The sequence below is a fragment of the Microcaecilia unicolor genome, chromosome 3 (genome assembly GCF_901765095.1).
Source record: "Microcaecilia unicolor chromosome 3, aMicUni1.1, whole genome shotgun sequence".
Classification (NCBI taxonomy): Eukaryota; Metazoa; Chordata; class Amphibia; order Gymnophiona; family Siphonopidae; genus Microcaecilia; species Microcaecilia unicolor.
Genome location: NC_044033.1, coordinates 422,617,371 through 422,642,184, shown reverse-complemented (window position 1 = coordinate 422,642,184; position 24,814 = coordinate 422,617,371). Strand labels below are relative to the sequence as shown.

The window sequence follows — 24,814 nt, the reverse complement described above, 5'->3', positions numbered from 1 at the left end:
CACTGCTCAGGGTATAGCGATGCGCAGACTCTCATGGCTACGTGTCTCTGACCTGGTTCATTCAGTCCAGCAGAGGATAGCGGATGTACCTTGCCGGGGGGAATAACCTTTTCAGAGAGAAGGTGTAAGATCTGGTTGACCAGATCATGAAGCACAATGATGCTATGGCTTCTCTCTCCCGCCAGGCACCTTCTGCTACAGCCTCCTCAACTAGGAGGATTTGGGGGGGGGGGCACGGAGTGGTCCCTATTCCTATGCTAGGCGTAGGTACACTCTGGCATCCCAACAGCCTGGTCAGGCTCATCCCCAGTGCGCTTGTTCTTGTCAACAGCATGTGCCTAAGGCCCCTGCTGCTCTCCAGCAAAAGCAAGGGACAGGATTTTGACTGGCTCCAGCGAAGCATAGGCACAGTAAAAGTGTCCATACCGGACCACTTGCTGGTTGGAGGGAGGTTAATGTTTTTTACCAAAGGTGGCCTCTCGTAACCTCCGACCGGTGGGTTCTTCAAATAGTCCGGTTAGGATACACCCTCAATCTGGAATGCAAACCTCCAAATTGCCCACCGGGAGCTCATCCTTACAGCTCCCAGCACAGGCAGGTACTTGCAGAGGAACTCTGCCTTTCTAAAGGTCCATGCAGTCGAATCCGTTCCACCAGGGGAAGAAGAGCTGGGATTCTATTCCAGGTACTTCCTTGTGCAAAAGAAAACAGGGGGGATGCATCCCATCCTAGACCTAAGGGCCCTGAACAAATTCCTAGTCCCAGAAAAGTTCAGGATGGTTTCTCTGGGCACCCTTCTTCCCATGATTCAAGAGAACGATTGGCTATACTCTCTGGACTTAAAGGATGCTTACACATACATCTCGATACTTCCAACTCACAGGAAGTATCTTCGGTTTCGGCTGGGAACACAGCACTTTCAGTACCGTGTACTGCTCTTTGGACTGATGTGTGTGCCCAGAGTGTTTACTAAGTTTGAAGCAGTAGTTGCAGCATTGCTACGCAGACTGGGAGTGCATGTATTTCCTTATCTCGACGATTGGCTGGTAAAGAGCACCTTGGAGGACGGTGCTCTGGAGACCATGCGGATGACCATTCAAGTGCTAGAGCTACTGGGATTCATAATAAATTACTCCAAGTCCCATCTCACTCCTGTTTAGAAATTGGAGCTCATTGGAGCACTACTGGACACGAAGACAGCTTGAGCTTATCTCCCCGAGACAAGGGGATGTCCCTGATGTCCACAGTTTGAGTGTTTCAGCAGGTCACAGCTCGGCAGATGTTGAGACTTTTGGGGCACATGACCTCCACAGTTCATGTAACATCCATGGTATGTCTACATATGATATCAGCTCAATGGACCCTAGCTTCCCAGTGGTATCAAGCTGAAAGGAATCTAGAGGATGTGATCCAACTGTCCACCGACTTTCGGAATTCTCTTCAGTGGTGGACAATCCAATCCAATTTGGCCATGGGACAATCATTCGAAATTCCTCAGCCACAAAAAGTGCTGACGATGGATGTATCCCTCCAGGGGTGGGGAGCTCATGTAGATGGGCTTCACACTCAGGGAGCCAGGTCTTTCCAGGAAACAGGTCTTCAGATCAACCTCCTGGAATTACGAGCGATCTGAAACGCTCTAAAGGCTTTCAGAGATCGGCTGTCCAACCAAATCATCTTGATTCAAACAGACAATCAGGTTGCGATATACTACACCAACAAGCAGGGGGGCACTGGATCTCGCCCTCTGTGTCAGGAAGCTGTCTGGATGTGGCTTTGGGCACACCATCACGGCATGTTTCTCCAAGCCATTTATCTGGCAGGTGTAAACAACAGTTTGGCCAACAGGCTGAGCAGGGTAATGCAATCTCACAAGTGGTCACTGAACCGAGGGTGGGACACCCCCTCGGTGGATCCTTTTGCAATTCAAATCAATCACAAGGTCCCTCAGTTCTGTTCCAGGCTTCAGGCCCATGACAGACTAGCGTCAGATGCCTTTCTCCTACATTATTCTCCCATACCTCTAGTAGGGAAGTCTTTGCTGAAACTCAAGCAAGACTGCAGAACCATGATCCTGATTACACCCTACTGGCCGCGTCAGATTTGGTTCCCTCTTCTTCTGGAGTTATCCTCCGAAGAACCGTGGAGATTAGAGTGTTTGCCAACCCTCATCACTCAGGATGAGGGGTCGCTTCTACATCCCAACCTCCAGTCTCTGGCTCTCACGGCCTGGATGCTGAGAACTTAGAATTTGCCTCTTTGGGTCTTTCAGAGGGTGTCTCCCGAGTCTTGCTTGCTTCCAGGAAAGATTCCACAAAGAGGTGTTATTCTTTCAAATTGAGGAGGTTTGCCATCTGGTGTGAAAGCAAGGCCCTAGATACTCTATCTTGTCCTTCACAGATCCTGCTTGAATACCTTCTACACTTGTCAGAGTCTGGTCTCAAGACCAACTCTGTAAGGGTTCACGTCAGTGCAATTAGCGCTTATCATCGACGTGTAGAGGGTAAGCCTATCTCTGGACAGCCTTTATTTATTCGCTTCATGAGAGGTTTGCTTTTGTCAAAGCTCCCTGTCAAACCTCCACCAGTGTCGTGGGATCTCAACGTCGTTCTCACCCAGCTGATGAAAGCTCCTTTTGAGCCACTGAATTCCTGCTATCTGAAGTAATTGACCTGGAAGGTCATTTTCTTGGTGGCTGTTACTTCAGCTCGTAGGGTCAGTGATCTTCAGGCCCTAGTAGTGGATGCACCTTATACTAAATTTCATCACAACAGAGTAGTCCTCCGCACGCATCCTAAGTTCCTGCCGAAGGTGTATTGGAGTTCCGTATCTGAACAAGTCGATTGTCTTGCCAACATTTTTTCCCCGCCCTCATGCCCACCCTGGCGAAACCAGTTTGCACACCTTGGACTGCAAGAGAGCACTGGTCGTTTACGTGGAGCGGACGAAGCCTTTCAGACAGTCCGCCCAGTTTGTTGCTCTTGATCCCAACAGGAGGGGAGTCGCCATCAGAAAACACACAATCTCCAATTGGCTGGCAGATTGCATTTCCTTCACTTATGCGCAAGCTGGGCTGACTCTGGAGGGCCATGTCACGGCTCATAATGCTAGAGCCATGGCTGTGTCAGTGGCTCACTTAAAGTCAACCTCCATTGAAGAGATTTGCAAAGCTGCAACGTGGTCTTCAGTCCACACATTCACCTCACATTACTGTCTTGAAAAAATACCTGACGTGACAGTCGGTTTGGGCAGTCAGTGCTGCAGAATCTGTTTAGAATCCAACTCCACCCCCCTAGGCCCATTTTATTCTGTTCCAGGATGCACTCTCAGCTAGCTGTATATAGTTTCAGGTTAACCTATGTTAAGTCCTCCCCGTTGCGAGGCCCGAATGATCAATGTTTTATGATATCTTATATCTCATAGTTGTTCCTCTTTTTGCATATCATATCTATGTATATTTTATTCATGTATTTATTTACTGTTTTTGTTTATAGACTCCTGATGTAGGCCATCCAGCCGAAACACAATGTTTTTAATGTGGAATTTTGTTATTATTATTTGTTTGAATATTATTAAATTTTGTTTATTTTAAACTTAACTTCAGGTCCAATTATTGGATAGTCTGGCTCATATTCTCACCTTTTTGTTTACACTTTACGTGCCGTGGGATCTATTGAGTTCTCCACGTACATGGATTCTCTTGAGATTTTAGGATGAGCATTTTGAATCTAGGTAGCTGAAATTTGGTGCCTCTCTTGAGATTTTAGGATGAGCATTTTGAATCTAGGTAGCTGAAATTTGGTGCCTATACTGTTATCTCTGTTCTGGTTACTGTCCTTCACTCCCCATTGCATTTAGAAGTTATTCTGGGGGGTAATGAGAGCTTCCTGTCACCCCCCTGCCCTCTCTTGAATTAGAATTGATTTGCTAGGAGTAGCTGCCAGGCTGCCACTTGTAAAAAGTACAGGAGGGGGCCACTACCCCACCCCGACTAAATCCAGAGTCACATGTAGTGCAGATACTTCCAGCTACCCAAAGCTGAAATTAGCCTAGGGGTGGAAAGAGCTTTCATCCTCCCCACCCCCCCCACCCCCACCCCAAAATAAATAAATAAACAAATAAATTCTAAGTCTACCTAGGAGGACACAGATTTTCATCTTCCAGGCTGTCTAGCATTTCTTCAACAGCAATGCTGGTAACGTGTGACCAGCATTACTTTACATCAGTACTAGAGTAACTGATAGCATGCAGATGAAAAAAGAGGCATTGGGAAAGCAGCAATAGCAGAAAGGTTAGTTATCATCAGAGCCAGCAGCATATGGAAAGCTATGAGGAATTCAACTTTCCTACTAACCAGGTTGTGTGAGAAGAACAAAAAAAAACAGGGTTAGAGTGGAAGGATAAAGGAGAGAGGATTTAAGTGGGAATAGGGGAGCGTGAATGTTCTGACCTGGCCTGGATGCTGAAATGCCTAGACTACTGCTCTGATTGGAAATCTCTGCCAGTCACTTTTTCTTTGCCACTTTTTCGTACCAGTTCCTCTAGGTCTTAGTCTGGCAAGTCCTGGAGTTCCCTCCAGCTTTGCTTCTTTCTCTCTTCCTCCATTTATTTTCAGTTTTGTCTCTCTGCTAGCTAGTCCAGCCTTTGACATTGGTGTTGCTTGCAAGCAGGCAAACAAAACAAAATATAAGCAAATTCTTATTTTATGAAGCATGTGAAATATATTTATACAGCTAACCTGGTGATTCGCTTTCAGAGAACCTGGGTTTGATTCCTGAAAAAAGGAGTCTGCTTCTTGGACTGGCTGGGAGTTGGGATGCTATAATCAGAGTTACAACCTCTGGAAAGTGGATGTCTCAACTATTGTTCTACAGTGTCACCTATAGGTCATATACCAGGCCCACTGTTTGTGGTCCTGATGGAACAAAAGTGCATGACTGCTGTCTAAAATAAGTGGAAGGGGATATAGACTAGTAGCAAAAACGCAGGAGAGTTGCATATCAAGGCTTGTGGCACTGAAAATCAGCACAGAAGCTGTTTCGCATTGAGGCCCATACCTTTAATTTCCTGCTTGTTAATTTAAAAGGGAGTTTTCAAATTTTATGTTTCAGGTTTCGTATATGGGAAAAGCAGTTTCAAAACGGTGAAGCTCAACCTGTAGCCATTAAGAAAAGAATTCATTGTTCTGTATGTTGCCATCCAGGTAATGAGACAGCATCCTGTATTTCATTTATTTTTTATGTTCTCAAATGTCTATGGAGTGTGGCTGTATATTAAATTGTGAACCTTTTACTCTCTTGCCATAAAATATGATTTTCAGTATGATATATAAATAAGTACTCCAGCATAAGTTAGGTACAAGTTTTAAGTGTATTATATTCCATATCATCAAGCTGATCAATCCATAGACTGGTGGGTTGTGTCCATCTACCAGCAGGTGGAGATAGAGAGCAAACTTTTGCCTCCCTATATGTGGTCATGTGCTGCCGGAAACTCCTCAGTATGTTCTCTATCTCAGCAGGTGGTGGTCACACACAGCAGCAGCTCTGGCTAGGCCTCCAAGCCTAATCCTTAGGTTTTGTTGAGGCCTGGGGTTGAGGGCTCTTTTGAGCAAGTGCAAACCTGGTGGTGCCAGGTCCCTCCTTTTCTCCCCCCTCCCGCTGGCTCCGTTTAAAAAAAAAAAAAAAATGGATGGAAAACCTTTAGAACAGGAAAGAATTATTGTGTTATTGAGCACAACAGAATAGTAACAAACTGAGCCACATAATCCCTGGAGGATGTCCATCTAACTGGACTTTCAGACTTTAGTGAGAAGGTAGAATGGCGACACTTTACAAAACTTCAAGCATTTTTTTACCTTAGGCAAGATTTTGAGCTGAGGGAGTAGCCTTATGGTTAGAGCAATGAGCTGAAAACCATGGAAGACAAAGTTCAAATCTGACTGACCACTCTATGTGATCTTGTGCAAGTCACTTAGCCCTCCATTGCCTCAGGTACATATTTAGGGGAACTTTTAATAAGCTGCGGTAAAACTAAATAAATAAATAAAGGACTTAGCACACATTTGCATGGGTTTTTCCCATGCATAAGGCCATTTTTACCGCAGCCGTAAAATGACCAATTTTTTTCTATTAATGGCCATATGCTAATGTTGTTATTTAGTATGCGGCCATTAAAACAAATAACCATGTAACCACTTACTGCCACCCATTTTGTAGGCAGTAAAGGCTCACATGGTAATCCTGCTCTAACTTTAGCACAGGAGCACCCACCGTCTGTCCTCCTGACATGCTCCTCCCCCCAAAATACAAATATTCCTTAGCCTGGATTAGCGTGTGCTAATTTAGCAGTTACCGCAAGAAGCCTGAGCGTGTGCTATTTTAGGCTGCATTAGTACCTAACACAGCTTAGTAAAACAAGCCTCTTAGAGTGCAAGTCTTCCAAGAACAGGGAAATGTTGTACCTGAACATAACCCTCTTTGAACTGCTACTAAGACGGTGTGAACTAAAATCCAAATCTGAAAAAGTACAGGGCATTTCAGTGACAGTAGAAAAGAGGTAAATAAAATGGCATGTGAAAAGAAATCTGATGAAAATTAGATACAACTGGATCATTCTAACTCAGCCATGTATATACACTAATACAAAAAATTCAGAAATCTTCTCTGATCAAAAGCCTTTGGTTCTTCAAAATTGCTGGATCGTCTAAGTGGATGAATATTTGGAGATGTTTAACTTGCAGCATTTTATTTCAGACTGCAAAAAAAAGTTTGAGGCATGACTGGAAGATATTTAGCTGTGTTTTATAGCAAATTATCACACTGTGACAGGGTGTACATCCATCACTGGCATCCAGGAAGGCGAGAGAAGGCTTCTGTACCCTGTCAAATAAAACTGTTTCCATTATGTTGCTTCTCACTATTCTAGAACATGTGGGATAGTTGTGTCCATCAACCAGCAGATGGAGATAGAGAACTGAAACTGAGCCGAGACATATCTCTCTTGGCATCCAGTCCTGCTCCTCAGTATTTTCTATCTCAGCAGGTGAATGGGCACACTTTTCAGCCTCTGGTTCTGAGTGATTTGATTCTGGTCCAGTTGGTCGACTGGTCCCCAGTTGAGCTTTGTGGGTTGCTTGAATCTGCAGAATCATATCTGGAGGTCTTCAGATCCCCATCTCTGGTGCCCTGTGAATTTACTTCTTCCCTCCCTTCTCTCCTTTTCTGTGGAGCTCTCCTTTTTAGCCCAAGAATCTTTAAAAAAAAGAAGTTTGCTGGAGAGCATGGGGCAAAGTATCAGTCCAGATTGTGTTTCATTTGGGATAAGACTCGTGGCGATTGTGAGCTTGGGGTTTGACTCAGAACCACTTGGAGGCTGAAAGTTCTACTTGGTGCAGGGGAGGGATCCTGACTCACCGTGTGGTACAGTGCTTGTGTTCGGGATGAATGGCGACTCCTGCGGAGGCAGCTAATCGGTATTCCTGCTGTGGGACCCACCAGCCGGCATCCGTGCGTTGCAGTGCGTTCAAACCGTGAATCCCACAGGACGTGGAGGAAACGGTCAGCAGCAGCGCGTCTTCAGATTTGGCGCAGTATCCGAATATGTTGGTAACTTTGAGCTCTCCGTGTCATGCCCCTGGCCATGATCTGCAGACTCTTCATACCAGCGGGGGTCACCGTCTGATGGCGTCCCTCACTGACTGGCGAAGGCTGCTTGGCAGCGTTTGGGGCACCGCATAGAAAATATCCGGGCTGCATCAGCCCCGTCGGGGGCGGGGTTCCCTAGGGCACAGGCACATGCCAAAGACATGGCTTTGAGGACTGTGACAGGAAGGCCTGCTGGGCCCTGGAGTAACTCCACTTCCAGATTGGGTGGTATTTCCCAGAGCTCCCCACCCCTCAGTCCTCGCCTTTGCAACCGTTCAGCCGTGCTGCCCTGTTCCTGAGTTCCAGTCTTCAGCTGCTTCTGAGTTCCAGTCTGCAGCTCTGTTCCTGAGTTTCAGCCTTCAGCTGCCTCTGAGTTCCGGTCTGCAGCTCTGTTCCTGAGTTTCAGCCTTCAGCTGCTTCTGAGTTCCAGTCTGCAGCTCTGTTCCTGAGTGTCACGGTTGTGCCCATGTTTCGTGCTCTCCTTCTTCTTGCCACCTGGTGGCCAGACCTGATGGCTGCAATGAACTGTCTGGTTATTGTCACCCGTTCCAGATTTCAGCCTAGTCCGGTCCGGATCTTCCAGCCTGCCAGACTTGCTCTTTTTGTTTGAACCTGCACAGCTCCCATAGTTGCCTGGTGATTGCTGCAGCTTGAGCCTCAGCTGCTGCTGGGCTTATTAGCCATTCTGAAATCTTTCTGCTTTGCCTTTGCATCGCTTAAGGCCCTGGTATGTTGGTGCTTGTGGCATTTCTGCCTAGTTTAGTTTCTTGTTCTAGTTCCCTGCCTGATTCTAGTTTAGCCTTTGTGTAGCTTAGCTTGTACTGTCCTAGTCTTGACTCTTGTTTGTATTTCTGTGTCTAGTTCTGGGTTCTCTGTGTTGTTTAGTGGCTGCCTGGCAGCTTTCAGTCCTATTTCTTATCTGTTTGTGTTTCTTGTTTAGTGGCTGCGCTGGCAGCTTTTAGTCCTACTCTGTTGTTTGTTGCCTGTTGGTATCCTGCCCCTTCCCTGTCCTGCAAGCCCTGAGGGCCCGCCTGCACCCAGGGGCTCAACTCCTGGGGAAAAGCGGCTAAGCGCAGGTGAAGTCTAGGGTTCCTGCTTTGCCTGGTCCAGCTTGTTTGCCTCTGCTGCAACCCCAGTCCGGGGTTCCAGTCCTGTTCTGCCCTGTCCCTGGTTTGAGGGTGGTTTTGCCTGCCGCTCCTCAGCAGTGGCCCAAGGGATCACGACCCAGTTTCCTGTTTGAAAATGTGACACTGAGTTTCAACCTTCAGCTGCCTCCTGAGTCTGGTCCGCAGCCCGATTTCTGAGTTCCAATCTTCCACTGCTTCAGAGTTCCAGTCTCCCAGTTGCTTCAGAGTTTCCAGTCTCCTGCCGCTAGTTTTGTGACCCGGTCCATCGCTCCACGGTTCCTGCCTCCTGACCATGGTTCTTCATCTGGAGGTCTAGTATCCAGTTCGGTCTGGTGGTATTTCAGTCTGCGTCCATGGAGTTCTCCCCCTCCTTGGTTCAGAACCAACAATGACCCAAGGCTCACTATTTGGACAGACACCTAGAATCTGACAGCTTGCAAAGGCCATGAGCTTGATGGCATCACCTGCCTTGCAGTTGCTGCAGCAACTCGCCCTCCAACTCCAACAGCTGTCTGGGGCAGTGCAGACCTTGACCCGACGCATGAACAGTATCCAGAATCCAGAAGCTCCTCAAGGAGCACCAGCACCATTCATTGGGGTCCCAGCCCCGGCAGTCACCCCCAGCTGCACGGGAATTCATTTCACCCCACCTCCTCAATTTGATGGCAAGCCTAAGGCCTACTGGGGTTTCTTGAACCAGTGCTAAATCGTATTTGAACTGCAAGCTAGAGACTTTTGTTCCAACAGAGCCAAGGTAGCTTATGTTATCTCCTTGCTTACTGGTCCTGCACTCGCCTGGGCCTCTCTGCTATCTGGGAGAGGAATGATCCAATGTTAAACAATCTCTCTGAGTTTTGGTTCAATTCCACAGGATTTTCAAAGAACCATGGAAGCCACCTCTGTGAACCTATGTCAGGGATCATCGACCTCAGGTAACTATGCCATTCGATTCTGGACCCTAGCGAACGAATTAGAATGGAATAATGAACGTCTAGTCACTGTGCTCTGGCAAGGTATCTCTCCCCAGATTAAGGATGAATTGGCAGGGTTGTGATCTCCCACCTACCCTTGATGATCTGATCTTGCTATGTACCCAAGAGGACATCTGCTCCGCAAGCGAGCACAGGAACGCCAGATGGCCTGCTTCCCTCGTTCGCTGACTGCGATCCTACTAACCATGGGGAGTCTTAGTGGTCAATAAATCACTTGGATCTCAGGGCAATGCATAATGCCTTACGTGACTTCACTCCCTTTCTGGCAGGGGCCCCAATCTAAGTTTTCTCCAACAATGCAACAGCGGTGGCTTATATCTACTACTACTACTACTACTATTTAGCATTTCTATAGCGCTACAAAGGCATACGCAGCGCTGCACAAACATAGAAGAAAGACAGTCCCTGCTCAAAGAGCTCCATATCAACAAGCAAGGTGGGACCTACAGTCATCCAATTTCAGTGGAGGCAGCCTCCCTCAGGAGTTGGGTGGAGAAAAAATTTCTGCTTGTCGGCAACTCACATCCACTGGGTCCTTAAATGTGGAGGCAGACTTTCTCAGCAGGCACTTCTTGGACCCAGGAGAATGGGAACTATCTAACCAGGGGTTTCAGCTGATAGTGGACTGATGGGGTTCTCTGCTTCTGGACTTGATGGCAACGAAACGGAATGCCAAAGTGCGCAAGTTCTTCAGCCATTAGAAAGAATGAGGATCGATACCTTACTGCAGCCATGGCTGGAAACACATCTGCTATATATCTTCCCTCGTTGGCCCATGGTACACCATGGGTTGAAAAGTATCACATGGCACCGGAGTCGAATAATTATTGTAGCCCAGATTGGCGGCGGAGTCCTGTGGTACGCAGACTTTGGACTGAGGTCTTCTCTGTCTTCCATAGTACATGGCCTACTGAGGCAAGGCCCGGTGCTCATGGAGGATCCGTGCCCCTTTGTCTTATGGCTTGACCTATTGAAAGGGCTTGGTTGAAACCAAAAGGTTATTCTGTTTTAGTCATTGCTACCTTGCTTCAGGCTCGGAAACGCTCTACATCCATGGCATATGCAAGCGTGTGGAGGACGATTGAGAGCTGGTGTTCTGAGCTCGAACTTTCTCCCTTCTCTGCTCAGATCGCATACATCCTAACAATTCTCCAGGTAGCCTTCAGAAAGGATTGGCATTAGGTTCTCTAAAGTTTAGTTTGCCACTTTGACCTATATCAGGAGCTGGACTACAGAAGATGTTGTCTCTTGCTTCTCGCCTGGACATCGTTCACCTTCTTGTGGGAGTGGGTCACTTATGGAAATCCTTTTGTATGGCCGTGTCTAGAGAGAAACCTTAATGTTGTCCTTCTGGCTGTTCAGAAGCCTCCTTTTGAGCAGTTGTGGAATGCCTCTTTGAAATATCTTACGCTAAAACAGTGTTCTTGGTGGCTGTTGTGTTGGCATGTAGGGTTTTGGGGCTTCAGTCTCTCTTTTGTTGAGATCCTTTCTACGTTTTCAGAGGCAGGGTTCTCCCTGTGCACGGTTCCTTCCCTTTCTTCCGAAAGTAGTATTGGCATTTTATCTCAGCCATCTGTGGAGCTTCTGTTCTTTTGCAGAGAGGACAAAGAGACTTGGTATTCTTCCATGAAGTTTCTCTGTATGCATAGAATCATTGTTAGATATCTGGATGTCACAAATGAGTTTTGTAAATCAGACAGACTGTTTGTGCTTTTTGGTAAACAAAGACTTGGCCTTATTGCTTCCAAGCCCACAATTGTTTGATGGCTAAAGGAAACTGTCACATCAGCTTATTTGCCTGCAGGCTCTTTCTACGAGGTGTACAGCGATATACTGGATGGAGACTACCTTACTGTCTCCGGTGGATATTGTAAGGTGGCAACCGTTGACGCTGCATACCTTTGCCAAGTACTATAGGGTGTACATTACGGTTGTACTCATAATCCAGTTATGGGAACTTTGGTCCTCCAGGCAGCAGTTCCAGGATCCCACCCATTCTAGGGATTGCTTTTATACATACCACGGTTCTGGAATAGTAGAAAGCTACATAATTGAAGGAGAAATTAGGTCTTCCCTGATCATTTTCTTTCTTGTAGTCCTTCCCATTATTTCAGAGGCCTGCCTGAGGTTTCTGAGATGTATGTAGATGCAAACTAATGGCCAAATAATGACTGTCACCTTGTATGGTGCTTCCTACATACAGTGGTGGAAATAAGTATTTGATCCCTTGCTGATTTTGTAAGTTTTGCCCACTGACAAAGACATGAGCAGCCCATAATTGAAGGGTAGGTTATTGGTAACAGTGAGAGATAGCACATCACAAATTAAATCCGGAAAATCACATTGTGGGAAAGTATATGAATTTATTTGCATTCTGCAGAGGGAAATAAGTATTTGATCCCCCACCAACCAGTAAGAGATCTGGCCCCTACAGACCAGGTAGATGCTCCAAATCAACTCGTTACCTGCATGACAGACAGCTGTCGGCAATGGTCACCTGTATGAAAGACACCTGTCCACAGACTCAGTGAATCAGTCAGACTCTAACCTCTACAAAATGGCCAAGAGCAAGGAGCTGTCTAAGGATGTACCAGGGACAAGATCATACACCTGCACAAGGCTGGAAATGGGCTACAAAACCATCAGTAAGACCTGGGCGAGAAGGAGACAACTGTTGGTGCCATAGTAGAGAAATGGAAGAAGTACAACATGACTGTCAATCGACAAAGATCTGGGGCTCCACGCAAAATCTCACCTCGTGGGGTATCCTTGATCATGAGGAAGTTGAGAAATCAGCCTACAACTACAAGGGGGGAACTTGTCAATGATCTCAAGGCAGCTGGGACCACTGTCACCACGAAAACCATGGTAACACATTACTACATAACGGATTGCAATCCTGCAGTGCCCGCAAGGTCCCCCTGCTCCGGAAGGCACATGTGATGGCCCGTCTGAAGTTGCCAGTGAACACCTGGATGATGCCGAGAGTGATTGGGAGAAGTTGCTGTGGTCAGATGAGACAAAAATTGAGCTCTTTGGCAGAACTCAACTCGCCGTGTTTGGAGGAAGATAAATGCTGCCTATGACCCAAAGAACACCGTCCCCACTGTCAAGCATGGAGGTGGAAATGTTATGTTTTGGGGGTGTTTCTCTGCTAAGGGCCACAGGACTACTTCACCGCATCAATGGGAGAATGGATGGGGCCATGTACCGTACAATTCTGAGTGACAACCTCCTTCCCTCCGCCAGGGCCTTAAAAATGGGTCGTGGTTGGGGTCTTCCAGCACGACAATGACCCAAAACATAACAGCCAAGGCAACAAGGAGTGGCTCAGGAGAAGCACATTAGGGTCATGGAGTGGCCTAGCCAGTCACCAGACCTTAATCCCATTGAAAACTTATGGAGGGAGCTGAAGCTGCGAGTTGCCAAGCGACAGCCCAGAACTCTTAATGATTTAGAGATGATCTGCAAAGAGGAGTGGACCAAAATTCCTCCTGACATGTGTGCAAACCTCATCATCAACTACAGAAGACCGTCTGACCGCTGTGCTTGCCAACAAGGGTTTTGCCACCAAGTATTAGGTCTTGTTTTGCCAGAGGGATTAAATACTTATTTCCCTCTGCAGAATGCAATAATTTCATATACTTTCCACAATGTGATTTCCGGATTTTAATTTGTGATGTGCTATCTCTCACTGTTACCAATAACCTACCCTTCAATTATGGGCTGCTCATGTCTTTGTCAGTGGGCAAACTTACAAAATCAGCAAGGGATCAAATACTTATTTCCACCACTGTATCTCTTGCTCTCTACACGTTTGTCCAGAGATGAGCAGGTGCACATGTGTTTACTTGTTTGGTTTAGTGTTAGGTTAGCCAGTTAGTTTAAGGTTGTTGTTTATTCTGAGTATTATCCTTACTGCTTGTCTACATAAATACGGAGGAGCTGGACAGGATGCTGAGAGAGATATGTCTCAGCTCAGTTTTCAGTTCTCTATCTCTACCTGCTGATTGATGGACACAACTTTCCCACAGGTTCTGGAATAGTGGGAAGGACTAATGGAAAGAAAATGATCTGGTAAGACCTAATTTCTCCATAAGAGAAAAGTCAAGGGAGGGACCAATAAGCCAAGAGTTAAAACAGCAAAATAAGCAAGGGAAAACCAGACAGGAAGCCGCTATAACCAACAAATTTTGCCCTAAGGTATTGGGAATCAACTGTGGCTGGTTCCTGTGACAAACTGAGAGAGTAAAATCAGGAAGAGGAGGCGTTCACTGTTTTGTTAGAGCTGAAAGAACAGTCGGTCTCTTCCTGGCGATTGGAGGGAAGGATGCTTGCGGAGCAGACTGGAACAACCTGTTCAAGGTTTGGGATTGCTCTCTGATAACATAGTTTGGATGTACTTTTCTGCGGGGTGGATTTAGCTCTGGAAAAAACAAATGCTACGTGGGTGGTGGCTGGCAGGCAGGCAACTTGTTCACCTGGCCCTTTTATAGCAAGATTGCAATTCACAGCTGAAGGTGAGGATTAACAGACTTGTGGTTTTGTTGGAACTTGTTGCCTTTTGCTAAAAAAAAAATAGCCTTAATCAGGACAAGCGGAAAAGTTGTAGTATGGTTGGATTTCTGCCAGGTACTTGTGACTTGGCTTGGCCGCTGTTTGGAAAACAGGATACTGGGCTAGATGGACCATTAGTCTGACCCAGTATGGCTACTCTTATGTTCTTATGTTATCACCCAGTATATAACAACCCATTTCTAGGAAAACTTACATAACAAACAGCCTTCATTCAAGTCTCTGATTGGCTAGAAGAGAAAAACATGCTGGATTCATGTCAATCTGGATTCAGGCTCAGTTACAGAACGGAGACAATCTTTGTATCCCTGCTAGATGATCTCCACAGACATTGGAACAGGCGATCCTCTGCTAGATTTCTTAGCAGCTTTTGACACTGTGGACCACAATAACATGCTAGCACAAATTGCAGAAACAGAAATCAGTGGCACATTACTTGCCTGGTTGAGATCCTATCTATCAGATAGGCAACAATCCATACTGCTCAGCAGCATCTCATCGTAATCTTGGCTCTGACACTAGGGATAACACAGGGATCCATACTATTACCTTTTCTGTTAATATCTACCTGAAGCCACAAGCCTAGCTCTGGGTTTCTTAATCCAGTCCTTAGGACACATTCAGCCAATCAGGTTTTTAGGATAGCCTTAGTGAATATGTATAAGATATATTTGCATACAGTGGAGGTAGTGCATACAAATGTATCTCATGCATATTCACTGTGCCTATCCTGAAAACTTGGTTGGCTAGGTGTGGCCTGAGGATCGGGTTGAGAATCACAGGCCTTGCTGATTCAGTCGGTGAATACTTAGTGCTCCATCCTGATACCAGACTTATGTACAGCCTTGAATAAATTGACTGTCTGTCTAACAGTAATTCAAGAATGGGCTGAAAAAACAGCAGACTTTGTCTGAACCAAAGTAAAACAAGGCTCCAGTGGGTTCCTGATGCAAGGGATCACATACTTGACATCAAAATTCCTTTTAGGAGCTAAAAACTTTCCTTTATATCAGAGGTTAGGAACCTTGGGGTACAGTTTGAACAAAAATTAACACAGATTCCCAATTACAGACAATCTTCTGGAAGCACCTTTCCTGCTTATTTTCTAAGGAGAAGGGCGGCCATCTTCCAACACAAATCGGAGATGGCCAGCCTTCTACTAAGGCCGGCCAAATCGATATAATCGAAAGCCGATTTTGGCTGGCTTCAACTGCTTTCCATCGCAGGGCCGGCCAAAGTTCAAGGGGGCGTGTCGGCAGTGTACCGAAGGCCGGACGGGGGCGTGGTTAAGAGATGGCCGTCCTCGGCCGATAATGGAAAAAAGAAGGCCGGCCTGACGAGCATTTGGCTGACTTACTAGGTCCCTTTTTGTTCACGACCAAGCCTTGAAAAGGTGCCTGAATTGACCAGATGACCACCGGAGGGAATCGGGGATCACCTCCCCTTACTTCCCCAGTGGTCGCCAATCCCTTCCCAACCAAAAAAAAAATTAAACACATTTCTTTGCCAGCCTCAAATGTCATACCCAGCTCCATCACAGCACTATGCAGCTCCCTGGAGCAGTTTTTAGTGGGTACTGCAGTGCACTTCAGGCAGGCGGACCCAGGCCCATCCCCCCTACCTGTTACACTTGTGGTGGTAAATGGGAGCCCTCCAAAACCCACCCCGAAACCCACTGTACCCACATCTAGGTGCCCTCCGTTACCCTTTAAGGGCTATGGTAGTGTTGTACAGTTGTGGGTAGTGGGTTTGGGGGTTTTTTTTTTTTTTTGGGGGGGGGGGGGCTCAGCACCCAAGGTAAGGAGCTATGCACCTGGGATCAATTTGTGAAGTCCACTGCAGTGCCCCCTAGGGTGCCCGGTTGGTGTCCTGACATGTGAGGGGGACCAGTGCACTACAGATGCTGGCTCCTCCCACGACCAAATGGCTTGGATTTGGCCGGGTTTGAGATGGCCACCATTAGTTTCCATTGCGGCCATCTCTAACATCGGCGATCTCTAAGGGCGGCCCAGATGTTGAGATTTGGCCGTGCCCGACCGTATTATCGAAACGAAAGATGGCCGGCTATCTTGTTTCGATAATACAGTCGGGTACGCCGCTTAACAGGGCCGTCATTAGAGGATGACCGCCCTTATAGTTGGGTGCCCCTGTTCGATTATGCCCCTCCACATCACCTGCGCCAATTGTACAGACTCTGTCCATACATTGAGAAGATGAGTTCTTGTCACAGTGGTTCAGGCCATGATAACATCGAAACTGGATTACTGTAAACACTACAACAGGTTTCTACCAACCCTATTTGAGTCAGAATAATGCTGCAGTGTGATTAATGGAAAGTCATAATGATATGATCACTCCACACCATTCCTGCAAAACCTTCACTGGCTACCAGTACAATACAGGACTAAATTTAAAACTCTGTCTTTGATCTTCAAGGCCTTAAAGGAAATGGGCCAGAGTACTTGAAGAACAGGATCTCCCTTGCTACACCTCCAAGGCCCCTAAGGTCTTCCCAAGGAGCATCCCTAACCACACCCTCCTCAACGGCAATGTGTGTCGTTTTATTGTATTTCATTTCTTATGTACCGCCTACAAGCCTGAGAGGTATAAAGCAATGTACATACAGGTAGAACAAGCATTTTCCCTGTCCCTAGTTTGTACCTGTGGTATTGGAGGGTTAAATGACTTGTCCAAGATGGCAAAGAGCTACAATAGAATTTGAACCGTGCTCCCCTGGTTCTCAGCCTGCTGCTCTAACCTTTAGGTTCCTTCTCCTCCTCCATGATGTGGCACTTGCCAGCGAGCCTTCTCAGGAGTAGCCCCCACATGCACTTCCAGAAAGGTTTTCACCTAACACAAGGCTATCTCTACTTCAGGAAGCAGGTGAGAACCCTCTTATCCCAAGCCTTTAATGGAAGAAACAGCTAACTAGCTAGTCGCACACATAAGGACTAACAACTGCACATACTGCAGAAGGATTTGCTTACTAGTACTACTACTTATCATTTCTATAGCACTACAAGACGTACGCAGCGCTGTACACTTGAACATGAAGAGACAGTCCCTGCTTGACAGAGCTTACAATCTAATTAGGACAGACAAAAAGGACAAATAAGAGATAAGGGGATTACTAAGGTGGGAATGATAAAATACGGGTACTGAACAAGTGAGTAAGGGTTAGGAGTTAAAAGCAGCATCAAAAAGGTGGGCTTTTAGCCTGGATTTGAAGACGGCCAGAGATGGAGCTTGACATACTGGCTCAAGGTGTCTATTCCAGGCATATGGTGCAGCAAGATAAAAGGAATGGATTCTGGAGTTAGCAGTGGAGGAGAAGGGTGCTTACCACATGTTCTGTAGCTGAGATCAGTTGCATACACCTTTCTTGACTGCATGTGCAATATTTTCTCAAGTTGGTTACATTGAGGGGCATAATCGAACGGGGGCGCCCATTTCTAAGGACGGCGCCACGAAGGGGTGGGGAAACTCGTATTATCGAAACAAGATGGGCGTCCATCTTTCGTTAATACGGTCGGGGATGCCCAAATCTTGACATTTAGGTCGACCTTAGAGATGGCCACCCTTAGAGATGGCCGACCTTGGTTTTCGCCGATAATGGAAACCAAAGACGTCCATCTCAGAAATGGCCAAATCCAAGCCATTGGTCGTGGGAGGAGCCAACATTTGTAGTGCACTGGCCCCCCTCACATGCCAGGACACCAACCGGGCACCCTAGGGGGCACTGCAGCGGACTTCACAAATTGCTCCCAGGTGCATAGCTCCCTTACCTTGGGTGCTGAGCCCCTCCAACCCCCACCCCAGGTCCACCTGCCTGAAGTACACTGCACCAACTACAACTGCTCCAGGGACCTGTATACAGCTGCGATGGACCTGAGTATGGCATTTGAGGCTGGCATAGAGGCTGGCAAAAAATGATTTTTAACCTGTTTTTTTTGGTGGGAGAGGGTTAGTGACCACTGGGGGAGTAAGGGGAGGTCATCCCTGATTCCCTCTGGTGGTCATCTGGTCAGTTTGGGCACCTTTTTGAGGCTTGGTTGCAAGAAAAAATGGACCAAGTAAAGTCGGACAAGTGCTCGTCAGGGACACCCTTCTTTTTTCCATTATCGGCCGAGGACGCCCATCTCCTAATCACGCCCCAGTCCCGCCTTCTCTACCCTGCCAACACGCTCCCGTGAACTTTGGTCGTCCCCGCAACGGAAAGCCATCGAGGGTGTCAAAAAATCGGCTTTCGATTATGCCAATTTGGGTGCCCTTAGGAGAAGGACGCCCATCTCCCAATTTGTGTCAGAAGATGGGCACCCTTCTCTTTCGAAAATAAGCTGGATAGTAACATAATAAATGACAGCAGATAAAGACGTGTATGGTCCATCCAGTCTGCCCAGCAAGATAAACTCATTTTACATGGTATGTGATACTTTATATATATACCCGAGTTTGATTTGGCCTTGCCTTTCTCAGGGCACAGACCGTAGAAGTCTGCCCATTACTGTTCTTGTACTAAGTTCTGAAGCTAACATCTAAGCCCCTTAAAATTTACACTCCAGCCCTATTCAGTCACTATCAGGGCGTAGACCGTAGAAGTCTGACCAGCTCCCGTTTTGTTTCCAATTACCGGCGTCGCCACCCAATCTCTGCTAAGATTCCAAAGAACCGTTCCTTCTAAATAGGATTCCTTTGTGTTTATCCCACGCATGTTTGAATTCCATTACCGTTTTCATCTTCACCACCTCCCGCGGGAGGGCATTCCACATATCCACCACCCTCTTCGGGAAAAATACCTCCTGACATTAGTCCTGAGTCTTCCCCCTTCAACCTCAATTTATGTCCTCTAGTTCTTCCGGCTTCCCATCTCCGGAAAAGGTTCGTTTGCGGATTAATGCCTTTCAAATATTTGAACGTCTGTATCATATCACCCTGTTTCTCCTTTCCTCCAAGGTATACATGTTCAGGTCAGCAAGCCTCTCCTCATACGGTTTGCAACGCAAATCCCATACCATTTTCGTAGCTTTTCTTTGCACCGCTTCCAGTCTTTTTACATCTTTAGCAAGACATGGCCTCCAAAACTGAACACGATACTCCAAGTGGGGCCTCACCAACGACTTGTAGAGGGGCATCAACACCTCCTTCTGCTGGTTATGCCCCTCTCTACGCAGCCTAGCATCCTTCTGGCCATGGCCGTCGCCTTGTCGCATTGATTTCTTCACCTTCAGATCCTCCGACACCAACACTCTAAGGTCTCTCTCCTGAGTCGAGCTTACTAATCTCTCCCCTCTAAATTCCTGTTATTCTCTTTTTTCTATCCACTGCTGCACATCCCCTTTGCTCTCTATTCAGATGTCTTAATGTGCATTGTATTAACTTTGAAAGTAGAATACTATGCTGTAATATATATAGTCATTTTAATAATGTACACTTGTAATTGTTCATTGCCTATGTTTGCGTAATACTTGCTGTACACTACCCTGGTAAATCCTAATAATCTTACTTCTATATACCCTTTTATTAAGGGTTAGTTTGTGTTCTTGAAAGAATAAAATACAATAAATGATAGAGTGAACCATCAGATTTGGATCCTGGTGAGAGGAAAATAAGTATTGCTTGGCTGTTAAAGAAAGGAGTTTTCTAGGGGTTATAGTTCAGATCCAACCAGTTTATTAATTTAAAGTGGACTAACAATTTGACCTGGAACCAATCACATGGACACCTGTAGAAAGAAATCATCAGAGAAGATGATTTAGTGCTCGTCAGAGGCGGCATAGTAATTTTAATAAAATAATAAATTACTCAGAGACTGCATTAGAAACTGCCTAGGGAACAGCACACGGCACTGCACATACCTCCAAGTTGTAGAGGCTAAAGTGGTTGAGAGTGGCCTTGCATGAAATACAGCATGTAAGTTATTTCTGTGATATACTGGTTGCCTACATCATTGTTTACACACACGATGTGCCTAATAAGGTGGCGTTAACCAGTTTCACCAGTCTATGTTTCTTCCCTTGCTGTTTTGCTGATAGTAACCACTTGCTCTTTCTCTTTCTCTGCTGCAGGTTCTGCCAGAGACCATGAATGCAAGGGCTGTAAACTATGTGAGAGTGCTCGCTACTGTGAACCCCATGACTATACTTACCAGTGCCCCTGTGAGTGGCACCACATGGAACGCGAGAAACAAGCCAATGCAGCAGAAAACAATATCAAAAAGTCTGAGTTTTTTTTCATGGAAGTTATTTCAAAGCAGCGTGCTCTGAGTTAATGGTGCTGCCCATGTTTCAGTTTTGTAACTGTGTCTTCTTTTCTTCGGTTTGCAGGAAGGCTGGAGCCTGTGATGTTTTCCTTTCCATGAGGTACAGTGCATGCAAGTCCAGTCCCATTTTGACCTCTCTAATTACACCTGTTTGATGCACGTAATATTTCTGAGGTAACATATGTGTACTTCTGGAATATCCAAAAGTAGGCACATAGGTGCAAAGCCCACTCTTGGCATTGCCTCTGCTGGCTACAGGTAAAAATACATATATCCAGGCTGTATCATGTAACCACACTAGCACAAAGGGAAGGCCATTTTATTAAAGCCCATTTATACAAAAATGGCTTTAACATTACCCTGCTTAGGTCTATTTCTTTAAACCTGTGGAATGAGAAAGCCAGATGAAGCTAAAAACTTTCTGGTCAATGTTCAGCCTTAAACGCTGGCCACCAGCTGAATTAGGACCAGATTTTCAGTGCCAACACCTTTCTGGGTACAGGCGATGAATAGCTATATGTTTGGCAGAGGCAGTACCTGGAAGTTATCTGGGTGCAGTCGTTATTCTGTTTCATATCCAGATAGTTAATTGGACATAATTAGGACTTTATTATATGTTGATCAACTTGCCTGTTTAGCTATCTGGTACACTGGCTTGAATATCTGCAGTGCTCGGATAACTTTCGGGTACGCCCTGGGTGTCATGGCAGTCAGCACTAATATTCAGCGGCACTATTTGTTAAGTGCTTCTTTGATATTAGTGGTCAGGCTGGCCAATGTGATTTAACCAGGCAGGAGCCTCTCCTGCTCGATTAAATCCATGTTCAGTATCAACCCTATTGTTTCCAACTGGAGCCTGGGAATGACAGGGTGCAAGGTGCATAGTAAACATAAACAACCCCCCCCCCCAGGTGCCTTCTTAGCTGCTGGGAGCAGCCGCGCGGCTCTCGCTCTGCTGGCTCCCTGCTTCCTCTGCCCCAGAACAGAAAATAACCTGTTCTGGGCAAAGGGAGCAGGGAACCAGCAGAGCCGGCAGGCGCACGGCATGCTCCCAGCAGCTAAGAGGCACCTGGGGGGGGGGGGTTGTTTATTTTACTATGCACCTTGCACCCTGTCATTCCCCAGGCTCCAGTTGGAATGAGGGTTGATACTGAACATGGATTTAATCGAGCAGGAGAGGCTCCTGCCTGGTTAAATCACATTGGCCAGCCTAACCACTATATCAAAGAAGCACTTCACAAATAGTTCCGCTGAATATTAGCGCTGGTATGCCATCATCGTCGTAGATATATAATTTTGTGTCCACGACTGAAGCAGCTTATCAGAGGCTTGAGGTAGATATTAAATAAATTGAGAGGCATTATGGATCCCTGTGGCACCCCACAGTTCAGTGCCCAAGGTAATGATATGCTGTTGAACAGAATGTCTATATGCGAATGCCAGAAGCCTAAGAATAAGATGGAACAGTTAGAATATATTGCACTAAATGAAAAATTAGATATAGGCATCTCTGAGACCTGGTGGAAGGAGGATAACCGTAGGACACTGTCATACCAGGGTACAAATTATATTGTGATAGGGTGGATCAGATGTTTATGTTAAGAAGGGCTTTGAATCAACTAGATTGAAAATTCTGCAGGAAACAAAACACATCTTGGAATCCTTATGGATTGAAATTCCATGTGTAAAGGGGAGAAGGATAGTGAAAGAAGTGTACTACCATCCACCTGGCCAGGATGAACAGACAGATGTAGAAATGCTATCAGAAATTAGGGAGGCTAACAAACTGGGGAACACAATAATAATGGGTGATTTCAATTACCCCAATATTGTAAATGTAACATCAGGGCATGCTAGGGAGGTAAAATTCCTTGACGAAACCAAAGACTGCTTTACGGAGCAGCTGGTACAGGAACCAAAAGAGGAGGAAAAATTCTAGACCTAGTCCTTAGTGGAGCGCATGATCTGGTGCAGAAGTAATAGTGCGGGGGCCTCTTCATAACAGTGATCATAATATGAGCAGATTTTATATTGGCTTTGGAGTAAATACACACAGGAAATCCAATACATTAGCATTTAACTTTCAAAAAGGAGACTATGATAAAATGAGAAAAACAGTGAAAAAAAAAACTTAGAGGAGCAGCTGTGAAGTTCAAAAATTTACATCATGCCTGGATTCTGTTCAAAAATACCATCCTGGAAGCTCATGCCAAATGTATTCCATGTATTAAAAAAGGAGAAAGAAGACCAAACAGCCGGTATGATTAAAAAGTGAGGTGAAGGAAGCTATTAGAGCTAAAAGAAAATCCTTCAGAAAATGGAAGAAGGACCTGACTGAAAATAATAAGAAACAGCATAAGGAATGTCAAGTCAAATACAAAGCGCTGATAAGGAAGGCTAAGATAGACTTTGAAAAAAAGATTGTGTTTGAGGCAAAAACACATAGTAAAAATTATTTTAGGTATATTAAAAGCATGAATCCGGCAAAAGAATCGGTTGGACCACTAGATGACCGAGGAGTAAAGGGGCAATCAGGAAGACAGAACCATAGTAGAGAGATAAAATGAATTCTTTGCTTCAGTCTTCACCGAGGAAGGGTTTGGGAGAGATACCGGTGCCAGAAATGGTATTCAGTGCTGATGAGTGAGAAAAACTGAATGAAATCTCTATAAACCTGGAGGCTGTTAATGTGCAATTTGGCAAATTCATCCCAGAGTACAAACAGGATTGAAAAATGAACTTGGCAGACTGTTGTTAGTAATATGTAATTTATCTTTGAAATCAAGCACGGTACCGGAAAATTGGAGGGTGGCCAATGTAATGCTGTTTTTTTAAAAAGGTTCAAGAGGTGATCAGGAAATTGTAGACTGGTGAGCCTGACGTCGGTGCCGGGCAAAATGGTAGAAACTATTTTAAAGAACAAAATTACAGAGCATAGTCAAAAGCATGGATTAATGAGACAAAGAGGGGCATAATTGAACGGCGCCGGCCATCTTCGGGGCCGGGACCGTAAGCAGGCGGAACCAAGCATATTTTCGAAATACGCTTGGCACCGGCCAAATCGCTTGCCGGGTTTAGAGAAGATCGCCGGTTATATGAGATGGCCAGCTTCGTTTTTTCAGCCATAATGGAAACCGGGCCTGCCATCTCAAACCTGGCGAAATGGCAAGGCACTTGGTCCCCCTCACATGCTAGGACACCAACAGGGCACCCTAGGGGGCACTTTAAAAAAAAAATAACTTCCAGGTGCATAGCACCCTTACTTTGTGTGCTGAGCCCCCCCAAATTTTTATTTTTATTTTTGTTACGTTTGTACCCCGCGCTTTCCCACTCATGGCAGGCCTCAATGCGGCTTACATGGGGCAATGGAGGGTTAAGTGACTTGCCCAGAGCACAAGGAGCTGCCTGTGCTGGGAATCAAACTCAGTTCCTCAGTTCCCAGGACGAAAGTCCACCACCCTAACCACTAGGCCACTCCTCCCTCCCCTCAAAACCCACTCGCCACAACTCTACACCATTACCATAGCCCTAAGGGGTGAAGGGAGGCACCTACATGTGGGTACAGTGGGGTTTGGGAGGGCTCTACATTAACCACCACAAGTGAACAGGTAGGGGGGGGATGGGCCTGGTCCATCTGCTGAAGTGCACTGCACCCACTAAAAATTGCTCCATGGACCTGCATACTGCTGTCAAGGAGCTGGGTATGAATCCTCAGGCTGGCATACAGGCTGGCAAAAAAAAGTGTGCTTTTTTTTTTGGGGGGGGGGGGGGGGTTTGGAGGGGGTTGGTGACCACTGGGGTGAGTAAGGGGAGGTGATCCCCACTTCCCTCCGGTGGTCATCTGGTAGTTGGGGGCACTTTTGCCAAACTTGGTCCTAAAATAAATGGACCAAGTCCCGGCCGGCGAAATGCTCGTTTGAGCCGGCCTCTTTTTTTCCATTATAAGGCGAAGCCGGCCATCTCGTACCCATGCCCCCGCCCCGCCTTCGCTACCCTACTAACACGCCCCCTTGAAGGTTGGCCAGCGCCGCGATGAAACAGTAGTTGAAGCCGGCCAAAATCGGCTTTCGATAATACGATTTGGCCGGGATCAGGACATCGCCAGCGATCTCCCGATTTGTGTTGGAAGATTGCCAGTGATCCCTTTTGAAATAAGCCTAAAAGCCAACATGGATTTAATGAAGGGAAATTTTGCCTCACCAATCTATTACATTT

General features: G+C 46.2%; 1 protein-coding gene across 1 annotated transcript in view; it reads left to right on the top strand.

Annotated features, from left to right (window-relative positions):
- The window catches only part of GEN1 (GEN1 Holliday junction 5' flap endonuclease), a 113,061-nt gene that overhangs the window by 44,121 nt on the left and 44,126 nt on the right, over window positions 1–24,814 (top strand). The window contains 4 exon segments of the mRNA XM_030198843.1: window positions 5,112–5,203; window positions 20,406–20,556; window positions 20,664–20,680; window positions 20,683–20,699. Coding sequence (XP_030054703.1) covers window positions 5,112–5,203; window positions 20,406–20,556; window positions 20,664–20,680; window positions 20,683–20,699 — 277 coding nt within the window.